The following is a 24,334-nucleotide window of genomic DNA, read 5'->3' on the forward strand; positions in this document are numbered from 1 at the left end:
ACCTAATATATGTTTAACTTTTTGAGGAATCGCCAAAAATTTTCCAACTGCTCAATAAACTTTTGCTGAAAGAAAAGGCGGGTGGGAGCGTTAGAGGCAGAGATCAGGGCGTTTTCTGTCTTTCACCAGACGTGCCGGACTCTGACATTTATTTACAGGCTGTGTGATCTGGGTCAAAGTACTGTACTTATATTTGGGGGCTGCCTCCTAATCCACAGAGTGGGCAAATAAAACTTAACTTCTGTGAGTTGGATGAGCTCCTCCAGGCAGTAAGCCCCGCAGTTAATGCCTTCGCTTACTCACTGACCCTGCCCTTCTCATTCACCTCAGCCTCGACCTGACGCTGGGCCAAGTCCACCCAGGCAAGTGCCGCGCTCCTTGGCTGCGAACTACAACTCCCATGGAGCAGTGCTCAGGCAACTCCCGCCTGGTGCGCATGCTTTGGCAGACGTGGCACGGGGAACTGGGAGGCGGGGAGCGGTGGGGAAGTGGCGGTGGCTGTTGGCTACGGTGGAGTCAGCGGGCGGATGAGCTGCGCGAGTGGAGATCCGAGCCGGCGGTGGGCACCGGCGGCGAGGATGGCACGGGCCGGGCCGGCGTGGGCGCTGCTACTGGCGATCTGGGTGAGCTGCAGAGTGGGGTCCGGCGGGGTCCAGGGCGCTGGAAGCTGCTTAGCAGGGTACTTGCATATGGCACAACTTTGCGGGGGGACCGGTCCGGGGCTTCGGTCCGGGGGCGCCACCAGCCAGGGCAGGACACCCGCAGGCTGGGGAGTGCGCCCCGCCTCAGACTCCCGACCCCTGTACCTGTGTGAGTGTGGGGTGCGATAGGGGTGCGTCCGCGTTGCGCAGCCGGGAACCCCGTTTTAGGAGCCCTCTTGTTCTTGGTTTCGACTCCAGGCGACTGGAAACTGGCTGGCTTGGCACCTGGGCCTCCGCCCACAGGCTCGGCTTGGAAGGCAGGGTGGGGTCGCCGCCCAGAGGAGTTGTGCCCCACTCACATTTGACACTGGCTGGAGCCTCGGCCACTTTCTGCCTGTGTGGCGCGGCGGATCATTTAATGTCCCTGACTTGGTTTCTTCACTCAGGGGATGGGGACAGTGAAGATAACCCCTGCCAAGGTTGTCTGTGGAGTCGGATGGGAAATCTCTGTAAAATCGTACAGGAGTGAAGAGGGGTGGTGTCAGGGGCCTGGGAGGGGTGGGAAGGCTGTGGAAGAGGATTTGGGGCACTTCGAGGTCCTCCAGGGCATCCCCGGGAGAGGTGGGATGGGTGTATTCTGCGGAGTCAGGACCGGCTTCCATCCCTGGTGTTCTTTGGGGGTGTGGTAGAATTCAAGTCTTGGCCTTCTTCCACATCTCTCCCTAACTTCTGGTCCCTCTGATGTTAAGACCATCCTGACTCCTTTTTTCCTGAAGTTCAGGGAATTTCTTGCTCTTGGCATCCTCACCAACCTAGATTTTTTTTCAGTTTTTCCCCCTCTTTGGGTGTGGCAAAGATGCGGGGCAAATGGGTGGAGAAAAAGAGTGGGGATTGAGTGGCTTTAAGCTCTTCCATCTCCTGATTCCTTGACCTTTTGGGATCACACTGAGTAGTGCCCCCTTATCTTCCAGTTGTCTGGAAGTGGGTGGGGAAAGAGGTTCCCAGTTCCCCTAGTGCTTTCTCCCTCTAGGATCTAGCCAGGTTAGATCTAGATGGGGCCTCTGCACTTCACTGTGTCTGGCTGTGCTGGAGCTGTTTGCCATCAATTCCTGGATCCAGTGGGTCTGGCAGGTCTCCAGGCCAGGTAGGGCAGAGCAGGGGACAGGGCCATCTGCCTCTGAGCCCCATCAGCTCTTCACACTTGGGCTGTTTCAAGGGGCCCTGCTTTCTTTCCTTTCCTTTTCTCTCCAACCTGTGAAAATAAAGTCTTGGGAATCTGATGCTTCATTCAACAAACATTCATTTACCAACCACACTGTTTAACAGAGTTGGATTTTGGGTGGGGAACAAAAATACACTTTGTGCCTTCCCTCTGGTGTTGCCCGGGGCTGGGTAGGTTATCAGACCTGTGAGCAAATAATGACAGAAGTACCAAGTGCTAATACCTGCTGGGACCCTCCACCAAATGGGAGCCACATGATAATTTAAAGGAGTAATTTAATTTAGAAGGAGGATCAGCTCTGGCCTTCCAAGGTGGGCTGAGCAGTCAGAGGGAATGTGGCTAACCTGGCAGTGGAATTCTGCAGATGCTCTCAGCGGTGTGGAAAAGCAGGGAGGTTTGTTGAGAGCACACTAGACCTGGAGTCCTGAGCTGGGGCAGTTTTCATCTCCTTTCCCTGAGCTTAGTAGGTGTGAGGTAGAGGGAACAAGCCTGCAGGGGCAGTGATGAGCCCATCTGATGAGGCTTCCTGGGTCCCTTCAGTCAGATTGGGTTTATTTGTTCATTATTTACTGAGGGCTGTTGTATGTGCAGCACAGGGCCATGACCCGAGGTACAGTACAGTGGTGAAGTGCAGTGGCCCCCTTTATCCTCAGCTTCACATTCTGAGGTTTTAATTACCCATAGTCAACAAGAAGGCTAAGTATAGTATAATAAGATATTTCAAATGAGAGACCATATCCATATAACTTTTGTTACAGTATAGTTATAATTGTTCCATTTTATTATTAATCCCTTATTATGCCTAAGTTATAAGTTAAACTTTTTTTTTTTTTTTTGGTACTGAGGATTGAACTCAGAACCTTGCACTTGCCAGGAGGCGCTGGCTCCGGTGAGCTAAACCTCCAGCCCCTAAGTTAAACTTTCTTATATCTGTGTATGTATAGGAAAAACCAGTATATCTAAAGTTTGGTACCATTTGTGGCTTCAAGCATCTTGAACTTGGAACTCTCCTCCTTGGACAAGGGGGTCCACTATATAAAGGTGTCTGCAGAGATTTGTGTATAGAGATATACAATCACTATGTTTTTTATAGTAGCAAAAATATGGGAATAGTTATAATGCTCAACAGTAGCAGCATGGTTAAATAACTTCTGGTGCTCTTCATACCATGGGAAGTGATGTTTGTTAGTTTGGCCTACTATAACAAATACACCATAGAATACACACAACAAATACACCATAGAATACACATAACAAATACACCATAGAATACACATGGCTTATAAGTAACAGAAATTTATTTCACACAGTTCTGGAGATTGAGATCAGTGTGCTAGCGTGGTTAGGTCCTGGGGAGGACCCTCTTCCTGGCTGTAGACTGCTGTATGGTCTAGTTGTACAGTAGACACTAGACACAGTGAGGTTGTATTCTTATGTGACAGAAAGAGGACTGGAGAGCCGTCTTGGGCCTCCTTTTTAAGAGCACTGGTCCCATTTATGAGGGCTCTCCCCATGGCCTAATGATATCCCAGCGGCCCCATCTCTGGATACTGTCACAATGGGGGGCAGCATTTCAACATAGGAAGTCTAGGTAGACACATTCAGTTCATTGCAAGTTTTTAAAAGAATATATTTACTAGGATATAATGTGTATTGTTAAAATATGTTATGCTGATGAAGAACATCTCAAGTGTGGTTATTGGAAAAGCAGGATATAAACCTCAGTCTCTAAGTTATGTATTTGAAGAATTAGTGGTGCATCAAATAGTAAGTGATTTTTCTAGAAGGTGGAGTTGTGAATGACCTTTGCTTACTTTTTTGCTTATGCTTTCTTGTACTGTCCAAATGAATATGTATTCATTTCTAACAGAAATGTTAGATATTTTCTAAGAGGTCTCTTTGAGAGCCTTCCCTAAGCCTTCTGAAAGAATACCAGGGTAGAAAATGGCACTGTCGATACCTGGACCAAATTAGGCCCTATGTTTCCCAAGCTGATGCCCCTGTCCATCAGGCTGCAGTGGGGAAAGGAGGCCTGGAGTCCTGCTGGAGTCCTGCCGCAGCCCTGCACCTGACTGCCTGCTTCTGGGCTGTAGTCCTGTTCCTCCTCCTCCCGGCAGCAGGGCTTTCCCTAAGGCCAGCGCATGCTGATTGCCATACAGTACTGTCCAGCTTGGAGAAATGTCAGCCAGAGAGCACATCTCCAGTTCAGTGGTTCTCAAATGTCAGGCCAAGGACCGAGCCAGGCTGTTTTTACTAGTCTGCAGACAAATTGGCAAAATATCAATGGTGAATGATTTTTTTTTCCCATGAATCCAAATATTTTCAGTTAAAACACTTGTCCATTTTCCTGGCTTCATGTACATATTTTGGTGGGATGTTTACAGTGTTTTTCTCCAAAAATGAAACTGTCGACAATAGTATATTGTAATTTCCTTAAAAAAATCTTTCTTGATAAAATTATTTAAAAATACATAGTACATATTATTTATATATTTTTAAAAATACAGTCTGTTGGGATTCAACAGTCTGAGAGCTGATCTGCTTAGCCTTCTTATTTCATTCTTCAGTGCTGGGGACGGAACCTAGGGTACTGTACATGCTAGGCAAGGGCTCTACCGTTGGGCTCCACACTCATCCCCTCAACTCTCTCATTTTATGAGGCTCCCAAAGGCAGGAGTCTCAGCCACCCACTTAATAAGGGCAGAGCTGGGAGTGAAGCCAGACCTGAATTATAAATTGGATTTTTCACACACGTCTGTCTTTTGCTTTCCCCACCTCTGACTTCTTCCCTGCCTCTGTCCCTGATGGTAGCTCAAAGCCCAGACCCAGGGGAGGGCAAGTGGAGGTCCAGAAAGCAGATATTTGCCCCTGATCTCTCCTGCAGAGCTTTTAAGGTATGCTGGCTTTGGTTCTGCACCTCTCTGGGACCGTTATGTATTTAATAGGCTTTTGTGGGCTGGCCTGGGGACCTAATGCCATTTATAATACTGTTTGGAACTCAGAGTGCACTTTTCCCACAGAAATAAACACGTTACAGAGGAAGTCTTAAAACAGACCAGTCGCATAGGTGGAGTTATGGCTGAGTGCCACTTGAATGGCAAGGGCTGACTGCTGGGATTCAGGATGGGGTCAGCCAGTGGGGCAGCAAGTGACCAGAGAGGGCCCCAGGAGTGAGGTGGTAACTGGCCTTACTTTGAACTCTGTGACCGCAGGGATCCTGTCGGGCTGCTGTGTCCCCAGCACCTAGCCCAGGGCCTGGCATTCAGGCATCCCAGTGTGTGCTCAGCACACAGAGTGAATGTTCAGGAGGGGAAAGGAAGTCTACAGGATGGAGATGTGAGAAATGAGGAGCTCAGGCTGGGCAGAAGAGAATTTGAGTCTGGGGAAGGGAAGAAACTGGGAAAGAGGATTGCAAGGAACCTTAAATGCCCAGTGTAGCCCTGGGGACTGAATTCTGTAGACAATGGAGAGATATGATGCAAGCAGCCCTTTTCATAACATCAGTCAGGCCCCATGCTGGGCTGGGTTGGGGGGGCCCTGGGGGCTGGGGCTGGGTTACTTTTCCCAGAACAACACTTTCATCCTCCTGCTTTCCTCCCTGTAATCTACAAGGTGGAGTCAAGTGTGATGTGGTGGAAAGAGCTCAGGCCTTTAGCCAGCAAAATGCTCAGGAGCCGAGTGGCCTTGAGCCCTGCCTCACTTTTCTTGGTTGTAAATGGTGGTAATGATATCCATCTTGCAGAGTTAAAAGGATGAGAAATAGCACAGGAAGCACAAAGCACAGTGCTTGGCGTGTGAAAATGCCTGATCACTGGGAGCCACTGCAGCCTTGCAAGCTGTTGAATCCGAGGTAATGAGGAAGTGAGGGGAGAGCAGGTGGTGGGCACTGACCCTGCACCAGCCAGAGGCCATATGTGAGCGGGAGGTGGCATGGGTGCCGGGTGGGGCCCTGTCCTGCTGGGATTCCCCCCAAGTTCCTTGAACTGGCCCCTGACTTGCCTGGTGTCCCCCAAGCCCCCCGACATGCTCTTGTGGGGTCGTGGGGAGTGGTGTGAGCAGAGGGGCTAAGAATTTAAGCCACTACCTTTCTGCCCCCTTCCTTGTGACAACAGATCCTCCCTTGAGACCTAGAGGCCAACCACACCAATCCCTCTGGAGTTCACCTGGGCTTTGTGATTTGTTCTGTGGAGCTCTGTGTCTGGCTTAGTGGTTATGGTGGCTTTTGAGGCTAGGTGATAACAGGTTGGAGATGGGTGCCAGGGTGTAAGGAGGGTTGAAGCTCTTTTACATTGCCTGGTCCTCCCCGCTACCCCTGCACCCCTGGTATCTTGGGGCCCATGGGGAGGGAGGGAGCACCATTGCTCACCCAGGCTGGGCTGGCCCCTCCTGCAGCACACACTGGGGCCTCTGGCTACTGGTTTACAGACCATCTCCACCATGTAAGCATGGTGTTGAGTCCAAGTTAACTTGGTGAGGGACACTGGTAAAGCACTGTGACCCCTAGAGAGGGGCAGGTGGGTGGTGAGAGATGGGAAGCAGTATAATATTCCACAAGATCAGAGGCGTGTGTGACCGGGAAGGTGAAGACACAGAAGATCAGGTTGGGGTGCACAGTGGCTCACTTGGAGGTTTAAGCAGCCACGTTTGGCAGCTGTTTTCCTGAGGGTCCATGTTGCTTGCTCTTTAGCTTGGCCCAGGAGGAGGGGCAGCCATCTAGGCACACAGTGGCTTCCTCTTCCCCAGTAGCTCCATCCGATGCCACACGTCAGTGTGAGCTTTTGCAACCGTTAGCCTTGCAATCATGCAGTGGGGGGTTAATGACACTCAGATGGCATGAGGTTAGAATAGCCTCTTTCCATCTTTTTATTGCTCAAACTCGTGCTGAGGTCGCAGTTGTAGGTGCAGTTTTCATTCATTACAGCTTGCTGGGGCAGGGGTGGAGTATCCATTCCCTGCAAAAAGTCCCACACTTCTTCCAGCCCCTGGTATCTTGAATGAGTGAGCAAGTCCTTGTGTCCTTGTTGAAAGATGCTAATTGAAGATCCAGGCTGAGAGTCCCAAGCTGGGGCTCAAACATACAGGTGACCCAGCAACTGAGTCCAGGTGGGGGCTGGGCTGGGCTGGAAAGCTCTCTTGTCAGTCCAAGTAGGCGAGCGTCCCCAGGGACCAGCAGGTTGGATGTCACTAAGGGGCCTAATCTTGCTGTGTCCTGGGCAGAGTATTATACATGTGTCCACAGTAGGGGAGCAGGGACCAGCATCAGCATCCTATGCTTGTTCATAAAACAGGTACTTGTTTATTTCCAAACAGGTATTTCCCTGTGGATCTTTATGAGCCAGGCCCATGCTAAAGCACTGGGGAAGGTAATGATAAATAAGACAGAGACTATCCCTTCCTCTAGTGGCCTAGCTGGAGGGCTACTGACTAATAGCTTCATTCAAGTAGTAAGTGCTGGGAAGAGAAAGTGTAGATGTAACAGGGATCCTGCACCTGATGCAGGCAGTCAAGAAAGGCACAGGATACACACATGCTCACATCCACAGGATGACAAGAATATACACACACACACACACATATATATATATATGTGTATATGTATATTATAGTGTTTCTCATATAGGAGAAACCATATGATACTTAAGCTTGTGTGTCTGACATATTTCACTTAGCATTATGTTCTCAATTGCATCCATTTACCTAGGAATGCCTTAAGTTCATCTTTTTTTTAAATGGCAGAGTAGTACTCAACTATATATAAAGAAATACAGGGCCGGGGATTTAGTTCAATGGCACCGTGCCTAGCACAAGATCCTAAGTTTGATCCAAAGGAAAAAAAGAAAAGAAATACATTTTATCCATTTGATGGATATATACGCTGTTTCTAGCTGTTATAAATTGTCGTGCTGTAAACATGGGTATGCATGTTCCCTGTAATTTGATGACTTTAACTCTTTTGGGAAGTTACGTGGAAGTGGAATAGCTAGGTCAAATGGAATTTTTATTTTTAATTTTTTGAGGAATCTCCACACTGATTGCCATAGTGGCTGTACTAATTTACATTCCCACCAGTAATGTAGTAGAGTTCCTTTTTCCCCTCTATCCTCGCCAGCATTTGTTATTATTAGTTTTTTGGTGACAACCATTCTTTCTGGGGTAAGATGGTATCTCAGTGGAGTTTCAGTTTGCATTTCTCTGAAGGCCAGAGATGACAAGGATTTTTTCATGTATTTGTTGGCCATTTGTGTTTCTTCTGAGAAGTGTCTATTTATTTCAGTTGCCCTTTTTTTTTTGGTACCGGGGATTGAACTCTGGACCTTGCTCTTGTGAGGCAGGTGCCAGAACTGCTGAGCTAAATCCCTGGCCCCCTGGGTTGCCCATTTTTGGATTGGGTCTTTTATTTTTGGGAGTTAAAATTTTTTGAGCTCTTTATATATTCTTGATTTTAGTTCAGGAGGTCATTGTTGAACCTTCATCAAGAGTCATCTGGAGGGGTATGAGGAATGCAGAGGAGGAGGGGTGGATGGAAAATTCTGGCTGTGAATAGAGGAGGGGGTGACATGGAGTCCAGAGAGAGTTTTTAAACTATGAGTCAGGGGCAAAGTTTCTCTAATCTGCCTGGGGATGAAAATCACTTTTAAGAATATGTGCATAAACATGGATTTCTGGGCCATCCAGACCCAGGTGATGATTTTCTTCAAGAATAAGGCCCAGGAATCTGTATTCTGAAAAGCCTATACTTAGAGTTGTGGTACAGCTATAAAATTTATAACGTAATATTTAGATGACTTTCTATGGCTGTGCAAAAATACTCGAGATAATCAGATTAAAAGGAAGAAAGGTTTATTTTGGCTTATGGTTTCTTAGGTTTCAGTCCATGGTTGCTGGGCCCCATTGATTTGGGCCTGTATGGCCCAATGGACCATAGTGAAAGCATATAGTAGAAGAGGCCCGTCTATCTTATAGCAGCTGAGAAGCAAAAAGAGATAGCAAGGGGCTGGAGTCCCAACATCTCCTTCAAGGGCATACCCACAGCGACCTAACCCCTCACTAGGCCCTACCTCCTAAAGGTACCACCACCTCTCAGTAGTGCCACAGGCTGGTGACCAAGCCTTTAATATCTAAATATAGGCCTTTGGGGGCCATTCCAGGTCCAGACCATAGCAGGTGACAGCATTTATTTTGTGTGGCAGGTGATATTTCACCAGGTAAGGTTGCTGCTCTCCACTGATTGGTACAGAACAAATTCTTCCCACATCAGAAGCTGTATCATTTTTGTCTGCTGTGACATCACTTGGTCTGAGCACAGACTGGTTTTGCTTTTCTCTGAAGGAATTTGGAGAATTGCAGATGTGCAAGTAGCAGAGGAAAGAATGGGTCAGGTTGTCACTGTGACTCCTTCCAACTGGTCAGACTTAGTCACTAGATTGGAAGGAGAAGCAAACTTGCTGGATTCTTGGACTTGGAACTTTTGTTTTGTTGCAGTACTGGTGGATGGAACCTCACTGAGCTACATCCCCAGCCCTTCTTTTATTTCTTATTTTGAGACAGGGTCTTGCTGAGTTATCCAAATGGGACTTGAGCTTGAAATTCTCTTACCCCAGCCTCCCTGAGAGCTTGAATTACAGGCGACCACGACTACTTCTGGCTTTGGGCTTTGTTCTGGATGAAGCTATAAGGAGTGGGTGGATATCTGGGCAAACTATTCACATAGAGGGATGTGAAAAAGAGGGCCCAGGCCCAACGACCTTCTTTAGCTTGACCCGAGTTGAATCTCTTAAGTCCTTTGAGCCTCAGTTTTCACATTTCTAAAGTGGGCATAGTACTACCTCCCACACCCAGTCCTTATAGCAGTTTTGTAAACATTTTTACTGCCACTCCTGCAAGAGCAATTATACATTTTACAACATAGTCCAGGACAGACATACATTATAGCAGATATAAATGTTCCACTGATTACCAGGACTTACTAAGATACACTCTGATGTTTTCTATTTAATGTCATGTATAAATGATGCTGATGTCACTCACTGGATTGATTTTTGTGACTTGGCTCTTGGGTTGAGACCTGAAGGTTGTAAACGTTGTTTAAGATTCCCCACTGTAGAGGACTGAATGAGATAATGTGTTAAAAGCTTGGCTGTACACCATGGGCCATGGGCACTTGTTATTTTCTTATCAATTAACAGATCTTTGAGGCAGAGCTGGATTTCTAGAGTGGGAATTCACCTGCTCCTCCTCCTCCCCACCGCCTAATTCAATGTTCCCTCTACCAGTTCTTCCTCGTTAACAGGCCTGGCACACCAGGCTGGCAGCCACCCAAGGTCCTCTTGGCTCTAAAAGAGGCTTTTCAAACATTAAAAGCTTCAGAGATGTAAGTCTTGGTTAAATGCACTGCAGTTGCTTCTGAGGATAAAAGAACCTGTTTTTATAAGTGCTCAGATCAAGTGTCCAGCCCCTGACTTGTCTCTTCTTGACAGCCACATTTTCTATGGGGAGTATGGAGTGGAGTTGGGGTTATTATACTGTGTAGCCCTAAATACAAGATGTAGTTTCTTTAAAAAAGCACAATATAGGTTGAGTACCTTTTATCCAAAATGCTTGGCACCAGAAGCATTTTGGATTATGGACTTTCTTGGATTTTGGAATATTTGTATACAAGGGGTGATCAAAATATATAGTACATATTTAAAAAACATATACAGTGAATGTTTTAAAAAATTTATTACAATAAAAGCCCAATGCCATTAATTACCCTCAAAATACACCCCTTCACTTTGAACACATTTCTTATAGTCCTTGGCTGTTTCAGAAGCAGTTCTGGAAGTACTCCTTCATGTCTTTATGAGGTGTGATCAAAATATAGTGACTGCTGCTGCCAAGTGCCATCCAATGGAAAGGCAGGCTCATAAAAACATTATGGTGTATCTTCATCCACCTTGTTGACTGGATTTGGCACGGTGTGACTTCTGGTTCTTCCCCAAAATCAAAATGACCTTGAAAGATAAACGTTTTGAATTGATTGAGGACGTTCAGGCAGCTACAATAACTAAACTAAACTAAAGACACTAATGAAAGAAGACTTCCATAATAGCTTCCAAAAGTGGCCAGAACAATGGGAAAATGTGTTTGAAGCAAAGGGGAATATTTTGAGGAAGATTAATTGCAATGTGTCTTTCACTCTAGTAAAATTTAAAATAATTTTAAAATATTCACACTTTTTGATCATACCTCATACATAATGAGGTATCTTGGGGATGGAACCCAAGTCTAAACACAACATTCATTTATCTTTTATATATGTCTCACACATTGCTGGAAGTTAATGCTATACAATTTTTTTTAGCACATTTGCATTGTGACATGTCACAGGTCAGGTGTGGAATTTTCCACCTGTTCTTATGTTGACACTCAAAAAGCTTTGGATTTTGGAGCATTTAGGATTTTGGATTTTTAGAGCAGGCATGTTCAACCTGTAAGAAAATGCAGCTAGCCTTGTTTTTGTTTTTGTTTTGTTTTTTGGTACTGGGGATCGAACTTGGGTCTTTGCGCTTGCGCAGCAGGCAGCGAAACCACTGAGCTAAATCCCCAGCCCATTTTTTTTTTTTTACTTTTTTTTGGTACCAGGGATCGAACTCGGGTACTTGCACTTGCAGAGCAGGCAGCAGAACCACTGAGCTAAATCCCTGGCCCTAGCCTTGTTTTTATAGGAGCAAGCAGTAAAATGTGCATAGCTCAAAGAGTCTGTCTTCTTTGTGCTCCAACTTGAGTGCTGGGATCTGTCAGACTTGATTCTGAATCATAACTCACTTACTTGCCGTGTGACCTTGAGCTAGTGCTGTGATTTCGATCTGAATGTCCCCCAAACGCCCATGTGTCCAAGGCTTGGTCATCAGCCTGTGGTTCTGTTGGAAGGTGGTGGAACCTCAGGCAGTAGGGCCTAGTGAGAGAAAGTTAGGTCACTGGGGGCATGCCCTTGAAGGGGATATTGGCACCCTGTCTCCTTGTTCTCCTTGCTTCCTGGCCATGAAATGAACAGTTTGTTCCTCTTTATCTATAAAATGGGTGTGATGAAGTACTTCTTATACCTACGAAGATAATTAAATCAGACAGTTCCATAAACAGCCTAGATTGCTGCTGGTCACACAGCATGCATTATGTATTTTTAGCTAGTATAGTCACTGGGGGCTAATCCATGGGCCCTGGATTTTGGAATTAAAGAATCCTTTATATTTCCTAAAATTCAAGGACCTTCTTTTCTTTATAACCACAGTACAATGATCAAAACCAGGAAGGTAGTATAGTTGTTCCTCAGGGCCCTTGGGGTTCCAAGATCCCTACAGATACCAAAATTTGTGGATGCTCAGTCCCTTCCTTCTATAAAATGGCACAGTGCAGTATTTGTATGTATGCCTATGTATACCCTGTCTCGTACTTCAGATCATCTCTAGTGTGCTTATAATATATAGTACGATGCAAATGCTGTGTGAGTAGTTGTTCTGGTATACAGTTTAAGGACTAGTAAGTCTGTACATGTACAGATGAAGTTTTCTTTTCAAATTTTTTTTTCCAGAGTTGGTTGAAGCTGCAGACATGAACCTCCAGATACAGAGGACCAGATGCACTTGGTTTAGGACCCAATCCAGAAGCACACCTTGCGTTTAATTGTCCTTCCTTAGTCTCTCATCTGGAACACTTGTTTAGTCTTTGTCTTTTCTGACCTTGCCATTTTTGAAGAATTTCCCTCAATTTGATTTTTGGTGATGTCTCCATTCAGTGCTTCATATTAGGAGACATGTGAGGCAGTTTGATGTTAATATTGGTCCCCCGGTTAAGGAGAATTCTAGCCCTGTTTATTCACTGTAAAGTTGTATTTTCTGATGGGGAGGGATACTTTGATACTTTCTGATGGGGAGGGATAATTTGAGATATTTCTGTAATGGTAGCCAAATGGTAGTAACTTTTTAAGTATTGAAATGGGACCTTCTTAATATGATGAGTTAGAAAAACATAAAGGGGAAGAATACGAACTATCCAAGAAAAAACTTTAGTTTTTGTTTTCTTCTACTCTTTTTCTAAGCATAATTTTGTTTACTTAAAGTTGTGGCCACACCAGGCATATTTTGAATTCTATTTTAAAAATTTAACACTAAGACAAATGTTTTTGCGTTGAACCATCTTTAGAAACATTATTTAAGTAGCTGTAATACTCTCTTCAGTTGTTTACTCCAATTTGTATAACCCTTCTTCTGCTGTTGGACCATTAGGTTGTTTACAGGCTTAGACTCTTATGAGTAGGATTGTGTGAGTCATTTCTGTGTCAGAACTTCTGCTAATTTCCTCAAGACATATTCCCAAAAGTGGAGTTACCAAGTCAAAAAGCACCGGTACTTTCAAGATAACTGGTACATTATGCCAAATAGCTTTCTAAAAAGAAAAAGTTTAGGTGTTTGCCAGCAGTGTAGGACATGGGCTCATATTTTAAGAAATTCAGTAATGGTGCTTCTCAACCTTTTTGTTTTTTTTAGACTTGTGGCCCACCTGTGAAAGTTCATGCTAGATTAATTTCTTGTAGTTTGAATTATGAAAGCATAGGTATTTATTGCCAAAAAATAAATTACAGTGCAGTGTAGCACATTACTCTTTTTAGGCTCAGCATCCAGATGAGCTCTGACATCAGCAGGTGGCTGTGTCTAGGGAAGATCTCTCTGGACAGGAAGGGAGTTGAGGTCCCACATGAGGGATTGGAGTATTTCACCTAAGAGAGTCCTCAGAGAGGGATGTGTGGCCTTCATTACAATGTGTTAGCTGACAGATGGGGTGGGAGGGGAGGAATTCAATTTCCCAATGACTGAGGCTATCCAAGGTGAAATGGGTAGACCTGAGGACATGGACTCTATAAGAGCTTTAACATACTCAATTCTTCTAGGTCCAGCTGAGTCAAGGAATTGTGAGTCTTTACTCTGGAGCTGAAGGTGGTGGATAAACACTGTGGAGAGGATTTCTGCATAGGGAAACCATCCAGCCCAGCTCAGCCAGAGGAGTCTGTGCCTGTGCGGGGTCTCCTCACCCTAGAAAAGGGTGAAGTAGGGAAGCCATAGAATCCCCAGCTAATTCTCCTTGGGCTTGTGGGTAGCTGTTACCAGATTGAGATATAATTGAGAACAGGCAGAGTCAACACTTGAAGAATCAAAAGACATATGGTAAATCAATCCCCAGACAGTTTCTCTCTCTCTCTTTTTTTTGGTACTGGGAACTGAACTCAGGACCTTGTGCTTGCAAAGGCAGGTGTGGCACCACTGAGCTAAATACCCGGCCCACCGGACAGTTTGTCTGACTCCTTCCTGATACAGTTTATCTAAAGTATAATGCAAGATTGGGTGCCTTATACATTTGAAATATCCCTACTGGGACAGCTATTCATATTTTGTCCTAGTCAAAGCTCTTGTTCCTGTAGGTACTCAAATCTGTATGTGTGCCATCAGACCCAGACAATAGTGCCATTTATTTTACTTATATAGAAGCCAGGAGAGGGCTGTTCTAGGGCTAGTATATCCTTCTCTGGTGTCAGGGAGCTAGATATCTTCTATCTTGTTAACCTCACATCTTTACCAACTCCTTCCTTTTCACTGTTTCAAGGTGGCTGCTTGAGTTCCAGCCATCTTGTCTAAATTTCAGCTGGCAGGAAGGAGGAAGTGACTAAGAAGACTCATATCAGATGCCTAATAGAGGCAGTTTCTGAAAGCTGCTGCATAACACTTATGCTTACATTCCAACAGCTGGAATTTAGCCGCATGGCCATACTTGTTTCGAGGGAGACTGAGAAGTATGGGTTTTACCTTGGGTGGCCCAGGAAAAGCCAGAAGCTTCTCCCCAGGGTATAACTGCCTATGGTATAGTAGCTATGAGAGTGGGTGTCTCAAATGGCACAATTGGAAAGCACTTTGGAAATCACTTTTAGCCCCTCAGTCTTCCAGAGGAGGAAACAGAGACTGCAGGAGGGATGACTTGCCCAGGTGTACACAGCCGGTAACTATCAAGGTCAGCACAAAACTTGGGGTTCTGACTCCAAGTACAGTCCCCCCCCCAAAAGCTAAAGCCCCAAGTTCTCAGCCAACTCCAGCCTCTGACCCTGGATTCAGACCCTCCTCTGTTTCTGACCGTTTCCTCAAGCTCCTGTATGACCAGCTTCTTCAGCATCTAGATTTGCAGACTCCAACATTTATAAGCTATTTTGACAAAATGTGGCTTAACCTAAAACTGGTTTCTTCACAACTTCCAGCATAAGAAGGGTATCTTTTTTTCAGGTGACAGCAAAAAAGGTTGCACTCCACCTCTGCCCCTTCTTCTAAATGTTCAGCTTTGGACCCCAATCTTCCTTCTTAGCTGGATGCTCTGGAGAAATTGTCTCTAGCTCTGGGGTCTGCAGCAAGTGGTGAATCTATGATGATGGATGTGAGGGCACTGGCTTGTGCCACAGAAACAGAGCCTTTTTAGGCAGAGAGTATACTGCGGCATGGATTGGTTGTCTTCCAGCCTTGTCAAACTCCAATCTGGGGTGAGGGCAGGAGGATACCAGGCTCACCCAGTGAGGAGGGAGGAATGCTCATGCTGGTGAGCAGGTAGAGAATGGGCCCAGCCCTGCCCTCACTCTCTGATGAACAGATGTGGGGAATTGCCACTTGTGGGACCTGCATGCACTTGGGTCCCCTGGACTTGTGGAAGGCAGGGCTTAGTGTAATCTGGGAGGAGACATCTCCCCATGGCCTCTGGGAGGTATGGGCTCTCTCCTGCCTGGCTTAGCCCATCTGTTGCAGCAGTCTGGGAGCTGGTGGTGGAGGGCAGCAGGTCCCCCTGGCTAGGAGTCGGGGACACAGTTCTAGTCCTGGCTCTGCTGCATAGTTCCTGTGTGGCTTTGGCTTCTCATGGTGGAGTGGGGTGGGTACCCACTTGCTGGCTTGCTGTGAGGGGCAGGGTCAGTGCACATAAGACCTGGAAAGTGCATTCCCAATGTGCTGTATGACCTCTTGCTCAGGGTCGCTGTGCAGCTGCCTGGCCACACCAGGTTTTCTGGTGCTGAATGTGTGTACGTGTGCACTCCTTCCTGCCTGGACCTGCTGTTTGACTGATTGCAGGCAGGCCCTGGAGAGGAAGAGGTGCTCCCCGTTCTGTTGTTGCCCTTGCTCACTAATAGTACTAACACAGATAATGAACAACCATTATGTACTTTTGTATGCCAAGGATTGTGTCTGTTTCTTTATGTCTTTCCCCCTCATCCAGTGCTGCACCAACCCGCCAGGTGGGCATCAGTGTTACCCTTCCCACCTTCCAGGCAGTGACAGCACATGGAGGGCTAGTAACAAACCTGCTGTAAATGGTGGCACCTGCATTTACCCCAGATCTGTCCGACTTCAAAGCAAGGGCCCTTTCTGCAATATCTGGAAGATGGTAAAGGGTGGGGAGGAGGGCAGAGCTTAGAAACCCCAAAGCTAGTTGGCCAGAGATGGCAGATGCCTGGTACAGGAGCAGGGCAAGGCCCTGGCAGGTGACAAGGATGCACTCCTCCATGATTGCCCCAGCTGTGTGGGATGGAGTAAGGATGCTGTGGGGGCACCATGGATGAAGGTAGGCTCTGAAGAGAGCCTTGGACAAAGGAGGAGGAGCATGGGAAGGGTAGTGACCCTATGACAGAAGTTAGGGAGACTGGTCTATAGTGGATACAAGTAGGACCAGGCTTTGGGGGCATCTGTTTCCCAGCAGCAGATTTCTGCCCTGCACTGGGGAGATGTTTTATGGGTCTCAGCTCAGTTGGTCGGGATAGCTTGGTCTTTATTTATCAGTACTACTGGTAGAGCAGAGAGACAGGCAGAAAGAAGGCTGTGATCGGAGAAGGTCAGAGGAGTTTTCATGGTGAATAAAGATCTTTGTTTCTCCTGTCACTAGGGTGGGTCGCAAGCCTGCCAAACACAGGAGCAGTGCCACCACTGGCTTGGAAGTAGCTGGTTGAGGGAGCACCCTTCCATTACCGCCCTTTCCCCCTAAGGGTGCAACAGTGAAGCCCACAGGCTGCACATCATGTCATTACCGTTGTTATTTGGCAGCCATTATTGCTGTTGCTGAGGTTTCTGGCTTGTGACTTATGGCATCTGCAGGAGGGCTATAGGCCAGGCCATCAAGGGCTCCCTGGACCTTTCCTCCAGAAAAGAAAGGTTAAGCAGCCTGGGAGTATTTTCCCTTGGCCTTAGGGAGAGGGAGGAAGGCCTCCCTGTTGGCCCCTGCTGTGGCTGCTCCAGAGAGTGAGGTCTGTCTGAGGAGGACCATGGCCTTTCATCTCAGCTCTGTGGACTTCATCTCCTTGGGTTCTGCCCGAATCTGCGTTTGTTTTTCCTCTTGCTCTCAGACCTTCAGATCCTGCCCTTCTAGATAAGCCCCATGTTTCCTGTGGCCCCTATCTTCCACAGAATGGCCCGTCCTCCTGACCCTGCTGTACCTCTTGTTCCCCCTTGTCATCCAGCTCCTGTGCTCTACCCAGCAGCCTGCTTCCCACCCCACCCCAGGTTCTCCCAGGTGTCCGCCTCTCACCACTCAGTCTGGTCGGTCCCCTCCTCATCCCTGTTCCTTTCTACCGCTGGACTGAGCTGTCCCCAGTCTGCTCCCTCTGACCCTGGCCTGCACCCTGGAGGACCTGTCTTTGATGCCTTCTTGCTCACAGGTCTGCACCCCGAGCAGCCAGAACCTGCCATCGTCTTCCTCTTCATCTTCTTCACCGCTCCCCATTCAAAATCCTCAGAGCCATGTTAGACATTTTCCTCTTCCTTCCTTGCTTAACCTGTGAACGGGCATCACATTTGATGTTTTTCTCTTAGAAGTACCGGAATTGACCCTTTTTTCCCCCTTCTCTTCAGCAGCTACCCAGCTGTCCCCTCCCCCAGCCTCCTGGCCACTACCTGTCCACTTCACAGGCAGATGAGTCTGTACGTCGCTGAGCCATCCCTGCTAAGCAGTCAGCCGTGCTCTCACTTGCTTCCTGCCCACCAGGCCAGCTCTTGAGCCAGACCAGCAGGATCCCCAGCCTAGTCCCACCTGTCTTCCCTGCCCTCAGCTCCAACCCAGGCTCTCATTATGCTGTGGGCTCCCTGGGTTCCGTGATCTGCCACAGACTGACATCATCACATGTTCTGGGCAGGACCTCTGCAGGTCAGGAGTGTGGTCTAGGGCTGTGATTTGTTCTGTTTATTAAACTGGGCAAACATTTCCTAATGGTTTTCAGGGGCCCTGTCCTCCAGAGACCTTAGTCTTTGGGGAAAGGTGGGGAGAGAGGCCCTTCATGGAGATTTCTAAAGCAGGCCAGCTCCAGTTTAGTGCTCCGTAATGGATTTCAAGCAAAGTCAATTTGCTCAGCATATTTCTACCAGAGCTTAAGTCCTCTCCTGTGTCACGGTAAACATTGGGACAGAGGCTTTGGTGTCAGCCAGTAAAGTGGGTTGCTTAATGGTTTCATGGCCTAAGGGATTGACTGGTTTTATAGAAGATAAGCCAGGTGAGCCTGAGACTCAGGCTCCTGTGGTTTCTTGCAGGGCCACTGTGTCACCGTGGCCGGCTGTACACCTGGTGCCCAGAACATGCTGTCTTTTCCTTCTCCCTGGTTCACAAGGCATAGGTGCCTACCAGGCTTTGGGGCTTGTCTGCAGGTCAGAGCCCTGGACCAGGCAGTGGTTTTCTCAACTGGTCAGATTATCTGAGGATTAACAACAGCAGCGAGTCAGGATGTCAGGATGTTTTTTCAAGAGATTACTTTTTTTTTCTCTCATCACCATGTGCATTGAACTATGGACTATTTAGTCTGAAGTCCATTAGCCACCTGGGAACAGTTGGATAACACAGACCTAATCAAGTTGAAGGAATTCTTTGGTGAGCTTCTGGAGTGTCCTGAATAAGAGCAGTGGATCCTTGTGCACAGCTTGGGCAGGGTGGGTTGAAGGAGAAATAATTCCTCAACTCTTCCTCCTCGAAAGTTTTACTCTCGGGGAAAAGGAACCTTTGGAATCCAATGGCAGGTTCTATTTAGAAACACTTGATTCCAGTCGTGTTTCTGTCTTCCATTCTGCTGAGATGGAAATTTGGATTATATATTATTGTAACTGATTCTATTGGAGTGCTTTCTGATTTATAAAGCATGTTCAATAAGCTATCCCATCTCATCCTCACAGCAATCCCTTGAGGGAGGTTTTATCCCCACATCAGATGTGTGTTGCTAAGCCTCTGAAAGGTTGAGTAATGTTGCTGGTCATCTTAGCCTTGAGTGATGGGATTTAGACTCAACTTAAGACATCTGGCTAGAAAGAGGCAGTGGATTGAGAAGGTCTGGGGACAAATTAGGATGGGATTCAGATCCTGGCTCTACCTGTTATCTATTCTTTCTCTCTTCTCTCTGTCTCCCCCCCCCCCATCTTTTCCCCAATACTGGGGCTCAAGCCCAAGGGTACTTTACTACTAAGCTACATCCCTACACCTTTTTAAAATTTTAAGACAGAGTATTTTTAAATTACCCAGTCTGACATCAAACTTGTGACCCACCTCTCTCAACCTTTCAAGCTTGGATTACAGGCATGCACCATTGTGCCTGACTCAGATTTTTCATTAAAAAAAATTTTTATGGCAGCAATGAAAATTCCTCAATATGAAGAGACATATAAAATAGTCTCCAGTTGCCTCTTTTGTGGACCATATTCCTCCATGATCTGTCCTTGCTCCAGTCCAGGCTGGTTGCTCTGCAGCCTGCTGAACAGTTATCTTGGGCAGACTCTTCATTATCCACATGGTAACTCTTCTTGTCTTTCTCTTCTGTTGGATCTTTGTTTCCTTGGTTCCATGTCCCTCTCATTTTTCATTTACTTCTTATTTTGGTAGAGCATGGCTTCCCGTGGCTTCCTAAGAGTGCTTTGCGATAAAGTTTGCAGATCTGATGTTTTTGGTCTGTGTGAATCTACTCTCATAATTGACAAATAGTTTGGCTGGGTATAGAATTCTAGTCGGAAGTGATGCTTACTGAGAATCATGATGGCATTGCTTCACTGACTTCTGGGGTCCTTGTGAGCTGTTCTTTTTGTTTTGTTTTGTTTTGTTGCCAGTTCTGACCTCTGATTTTTTTTGTATGTGGTATTCTCCCAATTTCCTCTTCATAAGCAGTTTTCTGAAAGTTTTCAGTTGATGAACCTTGACAAGTCTTTTCTTATTCTTGATGCTGGGGTCTCAGCTAGAGACTCACATCTTTCATTTCTGGGATATTTTCTTTTTTTTAAATTTCCTCTTTTTTCTTCTGGAGTTAACTTCACTTTTGCACTTAATAGATCCATTTTATTATTTTTATTATATGCCTATCCTTTTTTGGGTTTTGTTTTTTGTTTTTTGTTTTGGGTATGGGGATCAAACTTGGGACCTTCCGCTTTCGAGGCAGGTGGTGGAACCGCTGAGCCAAATCCCTGGCCCATGCCTATCTGTTTTTATTTCTCAGTCTTTTTGTTTTATTTTGTAGGAAATTTTCTTCTGTACTATTTTCATCCCCACTTGTTGCTGTGATAGTTTTACTTTCCAAGGATTTTTCCTGATTTTTTTAATTTCTTCACAGCATTCTTTTCTTTTTTTATGGATGCACCATTTTATTTCTCTGAGAATTATAATTTTGTTGTTCTTTTCTTCAGAGTTTCATCTTTCTATTAGTTTATTTTCATCTCTGTCTTTTGTGTTGGAACAAAAGAGACCTGTGAGCACATGCTTGTAATCCCAGCAAGTTCAAGTTTGAGACCAGCCTGGGCAATTTAGTGACTTGGCAAAACCCATCTCAAAATTTAAAAGGCCTGGGGATGTAGCTCAGTGCAGAGGCCCTGGGTTCAATATCTAGTGCCATTAAGAAAAAGAAAGAAAAAGCGAGAGAGAGATGGACAGACAGAGACAGAGACAGTGACAGAGAGAGACAGACGGACCCCTGGTAGGTTGGTGGGCTTTGGTTACCTGTGGAAGAGCAGGCACTGGTCCATGGAGTGGCAGCTCTGGAGTGTGAAGAGGGAGTGGAAGGGACTTGCCTTCTGGGAGCCTCATTATGAAGTGTTGAGTGGGAACTCATATTTTCGTTGCAATCATTATCTCTGTGTTGTTTTTCTTTTCTCTTCAGGTTCTTCAGAGAAAAATTCTGTAATAACTTGCCTGGGGAGTAAAACTGACAAGCAGCATCTGGAAGTCGGGGAGGGGGGTGTGTGCTGGGGGCAAGTACCTAAAGAGATGGGTGATCTCAAGGTTTAGCTTGTATGCCTTCCCATATCTCCCACGCTATACCTGGTGAGCTCTCCATACAGTAACTCCTTGTCTTCTGCCATGCCTGCCAGGAGTACTGTGCAGGTGCCTGGGCTAGGTAAGAGGATCTGCTTTGTTACTGCACCTCCTTAGACTTTACTCCCCATATCCCTGCTTTCAGCCCACCCTTCATCATGCCTGCTGAGGTGCCTGGTGCCTCCAGCTCCCAAGGTTTTCCAGGCCTCTCTGGAGAGAATGGACTTGTTTCTTTTTGGCTGAATGAGACAAGCTGGAGCCTCTCTCCCATCCACTCCTATTCTAAACATTAGTGGATATCTTGTTTTCCTGGGGGGTTTATGCTTTGGTGCCTCTAGGTGGGATGGAGTTTTCCAGTTGTGCCAGTGTGTGGCATTTCAGATAAGTGGCCTCCCAGAAACCTCTTGATTGCACCCCATACATCCTTATGGAAGTGCAGGGGATGGCAGGGCAGGTGGAGACTGGGTTCGGGCAGGGATGTGTCCTTGGAAGTGAAGAGGCAGTGTATTGGCGGAGCCCTGAGAAGGTCAGATAGCTTCATCCCCTGGAAGTAAAATGTGTTCCTGGCAGCACATCTCTGGCCCCCGATTCTTCCTTGGGCCAGGCCAGAAGCTGAGACTCATTGTCCTTGGCCCTTTGATCCCCAGGTGATCCTGCCAAATTGGCTGTCCTCTGTAAAGGTCTCCTCACTCATCGAAAGAATATCTGACCCCAAGGACTTGAAGAAACTTCTCAGGACCCGGAATAACGTGCTGGTGCTTTACTCTAAATCTGGTGAGTGTCCTTCCTGGCCTTGGGATCACTCATCAGGATTGGGAGAATTGGGAGAGGTGGGGAAGAGGTCAGAGGGAGAGACCTCAGGGCAGAAACTTCTCAGGCAGGGTGTGAGGCTGTCAATTCTCCTTGGAAAATGCAGGCAGAGTTACAAAGAGGCATTAGTTCAGCCACTTTTGCAGCCTGAGTGTCGTTCTGTTGGAAAGTGCCGCGGATCCCCTTATGACCTGGGAAGGGAGGGGACATCAGCCACAGGGTGAGACAGACACTGGTTCCCTGCACAGGATGGCAAGTCCTGCAGGATGTGCTTTACTGGAGCTGTTGATTAACTGCCTGAGCCAGCTGGTGCCAGCTAAATTGGTCCCAGGCTTGACACTCTGCCGGGCTGGCAGCCCTGGCCCTTCCCTGTTCCCATCTGTCCCGTTGTGGGGTGAGACCCAAGACTGACTTTGGAGTAGGCCCTGAGCTCAGGGCCCAGCATCCTTACTGGGGAGTAGCGGCTGCCACTCTCCTGACCTTGAGGCTAGCAAGGGCGTGACGGACAGAGGTTTGCTTGGCTCTTGGCAGCAACTTTGGGGAATGGTGTGTGGCCAACTCTGTTGATGTTGTTCCAGCAGAGTTAAGTGTTTTTGCTGCCCCTGAAGTTGCCAAGTTTTCCATGCCTTGGAAAAGCAGCAGCCAGTAGCTGGGCCAGTTCCACATGGCCTCCCCCAGCATCTCATCCTCAACTCTCATTGGCACATGGCTGATGAACATTTCAGATTTGTGTCCCTCCTCAAACTGCGCCCCCTAAGCACCATGGCATCTGGCTGTCCTCAGTGCCACTTGTTGCTCAACCCTCTTCCAAGGGTCTGGCACATACTCCCTGGGTTTGCAGTTGGGAAGCCAGCATGGACTAGTGTTTCTCTGCTGTTGGAATGGGAGGCCAAGGGAGAGGCAGTAGGTCTTAAGTCCTGTGTTCAAGGCCCTGAATAAACATGGCTCGCCCCTTAGATACTTCTGGAGCCGGCCTGGCTGTCAGTGCAGGATTGTGCTGCATGCCTTCTTTCATTTGTTCCTTTGCCACAAGGGAGACAGGGCAGGCTGTCAGTTGGCATCTAGTTTGCAAATGAGGACATTGAAGCTAGCAGGGAATTCTTAACTTGCTTGAGGTCCACCAGCTAGTGCAGCAAAGCTGGTCTCCTCTGCTGCCTTTGCCTCTCCTGTCCTCTGATGGGAGACAGGAAGAAAAGGGTTAATTCTGCAGTGACAGCTTTTAGACCAACATGGGGCAGAGACAGGGAATTGCACAGTAGGTCAGAGAGTGGGAAGGTGGCAACTCCAGGTCTGCTACAGAGGGAGAACCTGAACCCTCTCCTCTCTTTGCCCTTCTCCTAGCCCAGTCTGGGTGGTTTACACCAGAGTCCCTGTGCTGCCCACTTCCCAGGCTCCTTCTGGCTTTGCTGTGCTGGGGCTGGGGCCTGAGCCATGACCCCCTTGCCCATGACTACTGCATGAGACTTGTGACCTCTGGGAGGTTTTCTGAGCATTGTAGAAACTGGATTTTCTCCTCTCCCTGCCATCCTTCCAGGTGGCTGAAAGGCAAGACCGGGGCGAGGGTACTTTATATTGCTCTCCTTTATTCCATGCCCCCAGCCTCTCTCCAGAGCCCATCTGCCATCTGGAACAATGGCTTTCCCATCTCTGTGGCTGGCCCTCCTCTGTGGCCCTGGCCAAGGTTTCCTGGGAGTGCCTCCCCTGAGCAACTTGTGCATGTTTCTTGAAGAATGCTTTTTGTTCACATTTGTGAAAGGCTCAGCATGCTTTGTATTCACAAACAGCTACCATTATCCACACTGGAAGAGCGGCTCTGTGGAGGCACATAATTCAGACATCATTTCTGCTTGGCCTTAGAATGTATCATATGGTTTCTGGCAGGAGAAGGCAGCAGATCACCCTCCCCACTAGCATCTACCTGGTGTACCTTTTGAGTGAGCTTGCCAAGATCGCATGGGAAAGGTGACCAGGAGTCTGCTGGCTGCAAGTGTCAAACATACCACAGCTGCCCCACTGTGGATCATTGCAGGCTGGTGGGGTTGAAATCCTGATCCTGGGGCTTGTCCTTGAGACCCTGCTTTCCCACAGTAGCACCCTGATGCTTTTTGCCCTGACCCATAGGGATGACACCTGGATCAATGAGAGACTCTGCCTTTCTTGCATTCACTCCATCTGCCCCAGGGCCCAAAGCCCTTGGGCACAAATATTTAATTTTCTGTTCTTTTACAGAGGCAGCAGCTGAAAATCATCTCAGGTTATTGTCCACTGTGGCCCAGGCAGTGAAAGGGCAAGGCACCATCTGCTGGGTGGACTGTGGGTATGTCCTGGGCACATGGAA

General features: G+C 47.2%; 1 protein-coding gene across 1 annotated transcript in view; it reads left to right on the forward strand.

The window, feature by feature from the left end:
• The first annotated feature begins 553 nt into the window (after nucleotides 1-553).
• The window catches only part of Pdia5 (protein disulfide isomerase family A member 5), an 86,586-nt gene continuing 62,805 nt past the window's right edge, over nucleotides 554-24,334 (forward strand). Inside the window, exons 1-3 of the mRNA XM_004873617.3 lie at nucleotides 554-623; nucleotides 21,834-21,960; nucleotides 24,226-24,313. Of these exons, the coding sequence (XP_004873674.2) occupies nucleotides 579-623; nucleotides 21,834-21,960; nucleotides 24,226-24,313 (260 nt within the window). The 5' untranslated portion in view covers nucleotides 554-578. The remainder of the gene's footprint in view (nucleotides 624-21,833; nucleotides 21,961-24,225; nucleotides 24,314-24,334) is intronic.

Source organism: Heterocephalus glaber, unplaced genomic scaffold (genome assembly GCF_053883595.1).
Source record: "Heterocephalus glaber isolate CG9 unplaced genomic scaffold, H.glaber_assembly_v1.0 deba00000122, whole genome shotgun sequence".
In the NCBI taxonomy this organism is placed as follows: domain Eukaryota; kingdom Metazoa; phylum Chordata; class Mammalia; order Rodentia; family Bathyergidae; genus Heterocephalus; species Heterocephalus glaber.